A 12,232-nucleotide genomic window follows, 5' to 3' on the forward strand; every position below is an offset into this window, starting at 1 on the left:
ATATCCAAGATCATCACTAGCTATTTCCTCTCTGCACTGAAAACTGAGTAAGGGAAGTGGCGACAGAATACATAGAGAAAAATCTTTTTGTGGATGTGTAGATTGTTATATGTAACATAATAAATTAGCAAAGAGGCAAGACTATTCTTGTGTTTTTCTTACTGGTCACTCTTCTTGTCCTTTCCTTTTTCTTCTTCTTCTTCTCCTGTTTCTCTTTATTTTTCTTCTCCTCACTCCTCTTAAGTTCTGGAAAGCAGCAAGGAGAAACAGTATTTATTCTGAAATAAAGGTTTTGATTGGAATTCTAGCTTCGGCCAAGCCAGCTTTGCCTGCTGTGTGGCCATAGGAAGCAAGACATCAGGTGGCAGGATGGCTGTGACTAGATAAATAGATGGAGCCACTGGGGGCATGAGGATAATGGGGTTTATATGGAGGAGATGATGGAACAAACAGCTCCACCATAGCTTTTGTAGAAATGTGACAAAAATGTTGCAAGTAACCTCTGCATCCACAGTGAAAGAAATGTAAGGTAATCAAGGCTGCCCTCCCCAGCCCTCCTTCATCCTTGCACTTTGTCGACTGGAAGGACAGTATATCTACAATGGTTTAAGGAAAATTCTTTATCCTGGCAAGTATGGTAAGTACTGAGGAATTTTTACACTTCTTACAAAATTCTGTCTCACTCTCATTTTTTTTTCATATTAACAGGCATAACAACAAGAAGAAATTTATGACTAGCTTTTAAGAAATCCCAGTGGTATTTATATCAGCATATGCTGATGTCTCATTCTATTTTATGGCTTTCAAAACTCCCATGATAGGTTGCTGGGGTTAATTTAGGTACTTCTTCCCCTGGAAGAGCTTGAGAATAAAATAACAAACATAGAAACTAAAATGGTGTAGATAAAAATAGCACTGGAGGCAAAGGGGATAGATTAGGAGCTTTTGATGTCTGTCATCAAACCTGAAAATACCCTAATTGGAAACCTGATGAAGGTAATAAATGAGAGTTGTTAAAAATAAGCTCAAATTCAAAACATTTAATTTTTAAAATTAGGTAGACAGATGAGAAAAAACATAGTTATGGTAGTTTGGATTTGCAGCAAAGTATCCTGGGTGTGATTTCTCTTTTTTTAATTTTCTCAGTCAGATCTACCTAAAAATGGATCTGGAAAGTAGAAAATGACCCTTGGAAGGTTTGAGCCTTCACCATCCAACATGATAGCCACTAGTCACATGTGGCTATTCATACTTTAATTAAAAGTAAATAAAATCTAAAATTCCATTCCTTATTTGCAGTAGGCACACTGCAAGTACTCCGTAGCTGCATGTGGCTGGTGGCTGCTGTTAGTGAACAGCACAGATATAGACTATTTCCATCACTGCAGAATGTTCTAGCAGGTGAGCCATTTGTATGCTCACATTTATATTAATGTTAAATACATTAAAAGGGCTAGGTTTAGTATTTTGGAAAGCATTGCGTATTAGAGGTATTATGCTAATTATTATTTAATCCTTAAAATATTTTTCTTTTCTTTTTTTTTTTAGAGGGTGTCTCACTCTATCACCCAGGTTGGAGTGCAGTGGCATGGTCTCAGCTGACTGAAACCTCTGCCTCCCAGGCTCATGCAATTCTCCCATCTCAGCCTCCTTAGCTGGGACCATAGGTGTGCACTGTCATCCCCGGTTAATTTTTTGTATTTTTTTTTTTCTGTAGAGACAGGGTTTCATTATGTTGCCCAGTCTGGTCTTGAACTCCTGCGCTCAGGTGATCCACCTGCCTCAGCCTCCCAGAGTGCTGGAGTTACAGGGATGAGCCGCCACACCCAGCCATTAAGCCTAGAAATATTTCTATTAGGATAGAAGGATTAACTAAGGGTTATTAACTAAAACACAGAAAGAAAGGCATGTAAGTAATAACTAAGTAAATGAGAATCAAATCTGCAAACTAAATTTTAAGAATTCTTCCCAGCAATAGCACATGACTGTAGTATAAAGAAATTATGATGTGACATAAGCAAGTAAAAAAATAGTTGTTGAAATGAAGCCTTGCTGCAGGTAAATGTATAAAAGGAAATAGGAATTGATGGTAAATGATAATGGATGAAGTCTAGCAGAAGTCATTGGTACAAACATTGGTGGGAAACAGGAATAATTTGTAAATAAGTTCAATGAAGAAAGGAAAAGAAAGGCCCATAGGTAAACCTAAAGATTTAGAGAAGAAAATGTGAAGAAATTTAACAACAAAGCTAGAGAAGTACTTGCAGAACATATGGCAATAGGGTTTTTAACGTCAAGGGCTCACACAAGTGTATATGAAAAACTCTAATTCTATCAGAGTTATGGGCAAAGGATAAGAAAATAATGTGCAGAAGGGGAAGTAAAACTTGAACACATGGGAAACTATGTTTTTCATTAATGATCAAAGACAAAAATTAAAACAAAATAAAATTTGATGGAACATTTGTCAAAGTGGCAAGGGAGAGAATGATGGAAAAAGTGAGACATGATTAAAGTAAGCGAGCATGCAGGACGCCAGCCACTTTCTTGTGGTTTTCAGAGTGCACACTGCAGCAAACTCTTTCATTAAGCCATCTAGTCAAAGGTATCGAGAAAATGTGCATACTATTTGACCAACTGATTCTACTTCTGGCACTGATCCTAAGGAAAGAATCCAAAAGGTGTATAATACTTTCTGTACAAAGGCTGGCAGCACTATATTACATAGCAAGATGTGGTGAAATCATCGCACAGCTTGACACAATGTTCTGCAGTAAGAATTTTGCTATGAAGAGTTTTTTCTCTTTATGTTTAAATTAACTGTAATATTTGAATACATTCTTTTTTATTGTTATTATTTTTGAGACAGAGACTCGGTCTGTTGCCCAGGCTGGACTGCACTGGCGCTGTCTCAGCTCACTGCAGCCTCTACCACCTGGTTTTAAGTGATTCTCCTGCCTTAGCCTTCGAATAACTGGGATTACAGGTGCCCACCACCACGCCCAGCTAATTTTTGTATTTTAGGTAGAGATGGGATTTTGCCTTGTTGGCCAGGCTGGTCCTGAACTCCTAATCTCAGGTGATCTGCCCACCTCGGCCTCCCAAAGTGCTGGGATTGCAGGCATGAGCCACTGTGCCCTGCCCATTCTTTTTAACAAGGCAAAAAATAGAGAAAATGGGAGACTTCCTTTGCCTCCTCCCTGAAGCCTGTTCACCTCCCTAGAGGTTAGCAGGTATCCTATAGAGGCTTCCCTGGATCCATCTGAAATGACACTATGTATTAATAGATGTATATAGTATATTTTGTAGGATGTTTTAAATACAAATGAGATCATGTTATAAAAAAGTATTTTATAGCTTGTTCTCTTCACTTAAAAATATATGAGTCCTTTCCTCCTTTCTCTTTCAGCACACAGTGACTTCCCTCTTTGTAGTGGCTGCATAGTGGCTCGTACATCATCAAAGACTTCTTTTTAAACCATTCTCATTTTGATGAATATTTATGCTGTTTTCAATATTTTGCTATTAAAACCAGTGCTGCAATAAGTATCCTCTCTGTATTCCTTTGTGCCACTAGGCACAGTGTTCCTCTAGGATGAATAACTAGAAATGGAATTGCCGGTTTCAACTGGCAACTGCATTGCACACACTGAAATAGTTAATATGTGTTACATAAAAAAGAAAGCAAAGCTACCATTTAACACTCACTAAAACAAAACCTGAGTCTTTGAGAAGCATGACAGATCCTGCAGCAGAATACAGCCATGTGATGGATACATACAACAGCGTACTCATACTCTCAGTAACCCTGAATAGTATGAAAGCTTTAGAATTTCTACAAGCCTGGTAAGCAAATATTATATCTAAGTGTTTTAATAACACTGAATTATTTGCATTTTGCTGCATATTAATTCTTGATTTTATGTTGATAATATTTTCTATCTTTCACTTACTTTAAAACTTTTTAATGGTGTCTTTTGTGAAAAAGTCTACAAGTTTTTTGTGATCCTATATCACCTTTGTGCTAGGGCCCTGACTTGGTATCAAGTCTAAAATGGCTATCATTCCCTAGAGGTTATAAAAATATTCACGCATATATTCTGCTAATATTTTTATGATTTATTTTTACCCTACTAGCTCCATAAACATCTACAAGTTATATACCACCATGTGTGAAAGAAAATCTCTCATTATAAAACTAGGTGGAAAAATAATGTGAGACAAAAAGGATGATGCATAGAAAAGAAATGAAAATAAATATACCAAAAACAATTACAGGGGTTATCTTTGGGTAGGGAGGTTAGATGTGATTTTTATCCTTTCTACAAGTTTGTATGTTTCAGATTTGTGATAGTATTGGTTATATTTATAACATATGGTGGCCTTTTTCTGCTCGATACAGTCATCACTCTTCTTCTCTTTAACTACATGGTTTGGTGCAGGCCATCCATCATGGCCATCCACCTTTGGCCACAAGTGTCCGCTCATGATTTGGACTTGGCCATCCAAAAATCATTCGCTGGGATTTTTCCAGCTGATGCACATAGCAAAGAGTTCCCCTGCACCTGCTCACAAGGTGGACAAGTGTGTGGCCAGAGCTGCCTGTGGATCTGGTTCTAGTCAGCCAGATAATGAAATAAGTGTCACACACACTCAGAGAAAGAGAAAGAGAGAGAGAGAGAGAGAGAGAGAGAGAGAGAGAGAGAGAGAGAGAGAGACAAAATGACAGAGGACCACGCATCACTTAAGGCCCCACACCTAATTTTCCCAAGCTCAGGTTCATGTGTGCTTGAATTACCCAAGCTGATAAATTCCTCTTCTGCCCTGTTTTTTTTTCTTTAGTGTGAGTAGGATTGCAATTACTGACACCAGAAGGGTCCTGCATAAAAAAAGCTGTAAGAAAAGGAAGATGGCGAGAAAAGCCTCAGAGATATGAAAATACCATAAGTAGGAAATAATTATATATCTTAGATTGAACAATTATCACTTTGTGGAAAGGGAGGTAAATACAAATAATAAAACATAGAAACTACTTGGTTCATGGCTGTTAGGCATCTTATTACTGAAGAAATAACTAGCAAAATAAGAAGGTAGCAAGAAAATGCATAATTTTATAATTGCTGTATTCCCAACAAAGCAGGGAAGGCTCATGAAATTAAGGGTGATGTTGTTAGGAACAGAGATGGCAGTCCTAAGATACAGACAGCACCTAGAATTGGCTTAAAAGAGACACCCAGTTCCAGCACTTTGAGAGGCCGAGGTGGGTGGATCACTTGAGCCCAGAAGTTTGAGACCAGCCTGAACAACATGGTGAAACCCTGCCTCTACTAAAAATACAAACAAACCCCCCAAAAACTAGCTGAGCATGGTGTTGCATGCCTGTGGTCACTGCTACTCTGGAGGCTGAGGTGGGAGGATAGCTTCAGCCCAGGAGGTAGAGGTTGCAGTGATCTGTGATTGAGCTACTGCACTTCAGCCTGGGCAACAGAGTGAGACTCTATCTCAAAAAAAAAAAAAAAAAAAAAAAAAAAAAAATTGACATGCATTTCTTAACATACACACTAGACTCCATTTGTGGATTTTAATAATGGGTATTTGGCTTAATCTTAAAACAGACTTCAAGTTGACATTTTATATCATGGAACTCAGGAGTTAAAATGAAAGAGCTCCTTGGGGAGCACAACTCATTCATATTTGAGTTGTCAACTCTGCAGACATCAGGGGACTTAACTAGTGTTCCATGGCTAGTAATCCCCATAGTATGATTCAACTCAAATCTCTGGAATCTCAGTCCAGCGTTCTATTTATTGCCTCTCAAGTGCCAATATGAGATGACTAAACTGATCAGGAAACAACAAAGACAAAATTGCACCTACTGAAACAGTAAATGGTGTTACATAAAAAAGAAGGCAATGCTATCATTTTAACACTCACTAAAAAAACACCTAAGTCTTTGAAAGGTATTGTAAGGAACTAGTATTTTGAAAGTACTGTATGTTTTGAAAGAGAGTTTAAGTTAATTGCTCATGGAAGAAACATTTATCTGGGTGGAGGTTATGCTTGACTTAGACAGGCTTTCAGCCTGAAGGTTGTAATAGACGAGTGATTCTCTTAACCTTAATCTATTTTTCATACGGTGGGATGACAGTCATCAAATGAAATCATTTTTAAGTTTCCCAGAACTGTGGAAAAACTAAGCTAATCTTACTTTCATAACCTTTTTAAAGGGCAAAATTTTACTTTTACTTTTAAAATAATTTTTAAAAGGAGCTACTAATCTCAACAAATCCAACTATTAAAGTTTCACAAGGACAAAAAAGAACCACCACTAGTGGGTACAAATTTGTTGTATGTTCTGTTCTGGCTATGGTTATACCTCATGATTCTGGAAACATGATTATTTTGCTGAATCTTAAATTTTAAAATAACTGAACATAATCTCAAATTGAGCCTGATTCCCTCCCTCCCTCCTTTCTCTCTCTCTCTCTCTCTCTCTCTCTCTCTCTTTCTTTTCATTACATGTAAAAAAAATGCTTTAGGTATCTTTAGGGCTCAGAACTCAAAGGTTTAAGAATCACTGAGGATCTGAAGAAACCAGACAGGAGCCAGGCAGCTACTATGTGGTTACGGAGTGACGTTCACTCCAAAGCTTACTCTTGTTCTTCCTCACCAGTGCTTCTCAAACTGTTCGACCAAAGCATGCGGACAGTAGGGGAGAATGGATTCTATCTGCGAGAAGAAGACAGAGTCCACAGCTGCGAGTTTTCATTCAAAGTTCACAATAAACTTCACGCTATTCTTATGTCTGTTTTAATATAAAGAAATGCACTTTGAAATGCACATTTCTTTATACTAAACCTCCAGCACTTTCTACCCCTCCTTCGCTTTACTTTTCTCTTACTTTTTCACATAGACACTTACTGCCTCCACAAAATCATATTGTTCACTTATTTTGATTGTTGTCTGCTCCCTCCCCTAGGGAGGGTTATTTTGTTCACTGCTGCACACCAGCACCAAGAACAAGACCTGGAACTTGTCAGGACTCAGCAAATCCACGCAGAATGAACGATGAAATGTTTTAGATGAGGATGTGTTCAATCCAACTGTCCTGGAGGGGCTCCTTCTTTACCCCATGGCTCAGAGGCACACTTTCTCATCCTGAGTGACAAGCGCTCCCAGTTTTGGAAGAAAACAATGTGTTACACTTAGTGAATGTGGGGGAAAGAAGCAGCAATGACTCTTCCCCACTTGCTTGGCATCATGAGGTATTTTTTTACTTCTGAGCGCATGTCATGCATGTAGTGTGTCATGTGCCCATATCATGAGATCTTTTCTTGATTCCTAATGATTTAGGTAATTTTATTTTATTCCCACTAAATGTCCTCTGATTTAATGAGGGTGGTCTTCAGTGAATTGCACTTGCCTAGACAATGCTGCTCTCCTTGCCTGAACAGATCTTTCTCATCCCTCAAAGTCCAGCTTGGGTGAAACCTCTTTTGTGACATTAGCCTTCATTTAATGGTTTGAAAACGAATGTCAGCTCTTTTTTTCCCCCATTCAGAGGCAGTCTTTCCAGCAATGTGGGGCCAGGGAATGGATGTGTATGTGGTCTATTGAAGTGGCCTAAGAGAAACAATAAGCTGATTTCAAAGCATATACAGCAATTTTAAAAGAATGTATAATAGTGTATCATCTTCCACTAAGTCACAAATGCCAATCACCAATTCATTTAACTCTGTATTTCCTCTAGGTTCTCAGGAAAACATTTACTTTCTTTCATCTGTAGCAATTTTAGACACAAAAGCTATATCCTTGGCCTGACCATGGTCCTCTGACAAGAAGTTGTTGGTCTTTAAAAGCACATTTTGCTAGTTACTGACATTACTGAGCTTACTTAAAAGAGAGCCACCTTGTTATTCTCTGAGAGTATCCCAAGCCACCTTGTTTACCTACCATTACAATGTTTAATATGATAAGCCCTCATATAAACCCTTGCTTGTCTCAGGCACTCTTGAAAGCTGATTGCATTTATTAACTCATTAATCTGCAAAACAACTTTACTACTATGATCCCCATTTCACAGATAAAGAAATGGGCACAGAAAGAGGATGAGTAAAAGTAAAGCTGGCAAGTTCCACAGCCTGGATTCGGACACAGGTGCTACTGAGACCATGTGCCTAACTACTAGCCAGCTTGCCTCACACCTTTGTCCTCCTCCACCTGCTTCTCCATACCTGTCTGCCCACCCCTTGCCCCTGATCTTTCCTTTTCACAGCCAGAGAAAGACCCTGCTGCCTCACTCTAAAATCATCTCCCGGAATCAACGAAGCTAAATTTCTTCCAATTGGGACGAAACCACTTTAATGACCTTTCTTCATTCTTTGCACACTCTAGCTGATACTGATTATTAACTTTTTGGCTGGTCCCTGCTATTCCGTGCTTTGATCAGACACTCCCATCTCTTAATGTTCTGTTTTCTTCTCTCTGAATTCCTGAACAGAATATTTACAAATATGAAGTCCAACAAGAAAATCGTGTGATCTAAATGGGGTTTGCGAAACATAAATCTGGTGGTGGTGTCTGAGGAGGGAAAGGGAGGGTGTGTGGGAGAGAAAATGGGTGTGTGGAACTGTTAGAAACTTTCACTTTTGAAGTCACAAAATGCTAGAAGAGCTTTGGGAATGGAAAGGAAGGGGTGGATTCAAAACGCATTTCAGAAAGAACAATGGGTTGGACTTGTTGTGGGCAATTGCCTCTAGGGATAAGGTAGAGAAGGGAGTTAAAATGATACCGCTATTTTGGGCTCAAATGATTATAACGAGAGTGTCATCACCTGAAATAGGTACATCAGGAAGCTAATCTGATTCAGGGAGAACAAAAAGTTCATTTTAGAATCTTTGTCATCATTCCTGTTCAACAGTTGGAAGACACCATAAGTGAGCATTTAACGAGCCCCCTCCACGTATCTAACAGAGCATATGATGTTAAATGTCCAACAATAATTAGCTGAAGGCGAATACACCTTTTATTCTGGCCCCATGGAGGTGCCTACCAGGGTATTTGATGCCTAAGATCCTCCCCAGTCCTCCTCCACAGGAATGGAATTGGGGGTATGACTTGAATGTAAGAAACACGACTTACCGCCGGGCGCGGTGGCTCACGCCTGTAATCCAAGCACTTTGGGAGGCCGAGGCAGGCGGATCACCTGAGGTCAGGAGTTCGAGACGAGCCTGGCCAACATGGTAAAACCCCGTCTCTACGAAAAACACAAAATTAGCTGGGCATGGTGGCGCGCGCCTGTAATCTCAGCTACTTAGGAGGCTGAGGCAGGAGAATTGCTTGAACCCGGGAGGCGGAGGTTACAGTGAGCCAAGTCCATGCCATTACACTCTAGCCTGGGCAACAAGAGCGAAACTCCATCTCGATAAAAACAAATAAATAAAATTTAAATAATAAAAAAAGAAATACGACTTACTACATAGCCTAACCCCAAATAGCAAATATATTTTCTTTATCACACCTAAAAATTGTCAGAAAATGGCTAAATTAGTCATGTTATGTGCTTGATTTCCAGATTTGGTCTTACTTCCTATTAATTTCTTAAGTAACCAACTCAAACGATCTTGAATCCCCACCCATTTGTTTCTTCAAAATCCTGAACAATGCCAGAAGAGAGTCTACAGATCAGACAGTGCAAGCAGAAAGCTTCTTGGAATTCAGCCATTATAATCAGGCACTCAAGGTAGAATAGCAGGAGTAAAAGCTGAAAGACCTACACACTCAGCACAAAGCCAGGGCAGCTCAATTGCAAGGCCTAGAGTGGTGCGTTCAGAGTGTGAGATTGGTAGACAATCGCTCATGAAACAGTATTTCGAAAATCTAAGCGACTCTGATGATTATTAGGAATTCATCCCAAACCTCGGATTGATACACCTTCCTGATTTCGCACAAGCTCAGGAGCAGCTGCCATGCACATCAGTGACCATTAAAATGACTTGTAGCAAATCTCTACGTTCAAAGTCTAACTTTGACCGACAACCTTACTTCTAGCGAAGTCTACTCCCCTCCCTCCGGAGGGAAGAATGGGCTGCGGTTAAGCGTTTGTCCTGGTGTCAGGGCCAACTGCTTCGAAGCGCCAGACTTTCGGAGACTGTGGGTAAGGGGGAAAAAAAATCCAGTCCGGGTTTTGTCTGAGCGTGGGGACCGGAGGGTTGTGAGGAATGGCTCGCGAAGAGGGGGGCGGTGGTGGAAAACACACAACACAAACAGCTTGCGCCGAGGCACGGCAGCTGTAGGCCCGGAGCGCGCGGGCGCAGCGGGCCGGGAGAGGCGCGCGCGGGCTCGGCCGCCGGCCGCATGGAGCGCAGCGCGGCCCGCGGCTCCCGGGCGGCGGCGGCGGCGGCGGCGGCGGCGGCGGAGGCGGCAGCGCGCCGCTCGCTCACACCCACCCCCGCCCGCGGCCGCCGCGCCGCCCCGCCGTAGCCGCCGGCCGCCGGCGTCCCTGCCGGCCGGTCCAGCAAAGGCGGCGCCCGCGCCTCTGCAGCCAGTGGCAGCCGTGGGTCCTGGCCGGCGGCTCCTGCAGCTCCCTGCGGCCCCGAGTCCCCGGCCCTGCGGCCACAGCGGCCACCGGCGGAGTCAGAGGAGGAAGAGGAGGTGACAAACTCTCCGGCCCCGCGCCGCGGCCCGCAGCCCCCCGCTCAGGCATGCAGGCGCGGCGTCTAGCCAAGCGCTCGAGCCTGGGCAGCCGCCGGGGGGGCGCCGCGCTGCAGCCGGCCGGGCCCGCGCCCGCGCCCGCCAAGGAAGCCGCCCTACCCGGGCTCCCGCCCCCTGTCCCGGGCCCGGCCCCGGCGCCCGCCCCGGAGAGCTGGAGGCCGCCGCTGCCACCGCCGCCGCCGCGCAGTGCCGGGACCGGCCCCCCTCGGGCCACCGGGGCCGCCGCAGCCGCCTCGTCGCCGGTGCTGCTGCTTCTGGGGGAGGAAGACGAGGACGAGGAGGGCGGGAGCAGGCGGCGGAGGGGGCTCGGGCGGGTGGAGGAGAAGCCCCGAGGGGTCGCGGAGGAGGAGGATGACGACGAGGAAGAGGAAGACGAAGAGGTGGTCGTCGAGGTGGTGGACGGCGACGAAGACGACGAGGACGGCGAGGAGCGTTTCGTGCCCCTCGGACCCGGCCGCGCAGCCCCCAAGGGCCCGGCCCGGGGCGCGTTAAAGGTGCGTGTTGGGCGCGGTGGCGCGTGTGGGACCCGCCGGCTCGGGGAGGGGGGCGGGCCCGGGCCCCGGGGCGAGGCGCCTGGCCGAGGCCGGTCAGCGGCGCCTGGGAGAGACCCGGCTGGGAGGGGTGTGTCAGGCGGCGCGGGCGGCCGCGCGGAGCAGCGCGAGGAACTGTTGATTTGCCTGCGCCTCGGGCCCCTGCGTCTCTCCCAGGCGGCCGCTCCCCCTTTCCTCAAAGGCCGGGTCGGGTTTGTTGTTTGGTGTGGGTGCTGGGAAAGGGCGCTTCTCCCTGGTGGGGTGGGGAACTTGGGTGATGGGACCACGGAGGCGCCGGTTCGTGCCCGGTGGGGACGGGAGAGGTAGGGGAGAGTGAGATTTTTTTCTCCCCCAAGGAAGGAGTATCCCCTTCTCCTTATTTTGAGGGCTGTTCAAGCTTATTGAAACTAGAAAGAGGTGTTTCTTGTCAATCTCTCAAGCCCCTTCTTCCATCCAAGAACAATTGTTGATGAGTTTCCATCACAGGCGCTTGTGAGAGAACCGGTAAACCCAGCACAGCAAAAACCAAGCCCTCGGTTTCCACATGCATTTTGCTAGCAGTTTTTGGCATTGACCCTCGCCCTCCCATGTCGCTAAACTCGACATCGTTTAGCGTTTGGGTTTTCTTTTCCTCCTCAAAATTGCAAATGAGGAAAAAAGAGGAAATCAGGAAAAGGGGGTGGGGTGGCGTTTAAAATGGATGTGAGTTTCTGCTGAGAATTCTAGCGGAGTCCCCTGTGCACTGAAGCGCCGAGAGATTTTTCCGTTTGTGTATCTTCAGGAGATAAGGGGTTTATTATTACACAACTGACTGGTTGGGCTTTCAGGCATGCGATTGGACAAAGCAAACCACGTTGAGGTTCATGCACGGTGTATGTTGCTAAGAAGTTTTGAGGGCAGCAAGTGGTAAGCAATGGAATGAGTGATTTTTCTTAAGAATGGTTCTTAAAATCAGCTGAATAACTGTTTAGTGGAGTTTTCAGAAGGTA

At 44.0% G+C, this 12,232-nt stretch overlaps 1 protein-coding gene across 3 annotated transcripts in view; it reads left to right on the top strand.

The window, feature by feature from the left end:
- The window catches only part of ZNF704 (zinc finger protein 704), a 299,359-nt gene that overhangs the window by 38,435 nt on the left and 248,692 nt on the right, over positions 1–12,232 (top strand). The window contains exon 1 of one of the 3 annotated variants that reach the window (XM_050802229.1): positions 9,820–10,156. The exons of 1 other annotated variant lie outside the window; for it this stretch is intronic. Coding sequence is in view for 1 of the 2 variants with exons in the window: in XM_050802228.1 (XP_050658185.1) it covers positions 10,704–11,207 (504 nt within the window). In the remaining variant the exon portion in view is untranslated. Of the gene's footprint in view, positions 1–9,819; positions 10,157–10,258; positions 11,208–12,232 lie in introns of those variants that run through there. One more of the 3 variants, XM_050802228.1, reaches the window with a different exon arrangement.

This window comes from Macaca thibetana, chromosome 8, assembly GCF_024542745.1.
Source record: "Macaca thibetana thibetana isolate TM-01 chromosome 8, ASM2454274v1, whole genome shotgun sequence".
In the NCBI taxonomy this organism is placed as follows: Eukaryota; Metazoa; Chordata; class Mammalia; order Primates; family Cercopithecidae; genus Macaca; species Macaca thibetana.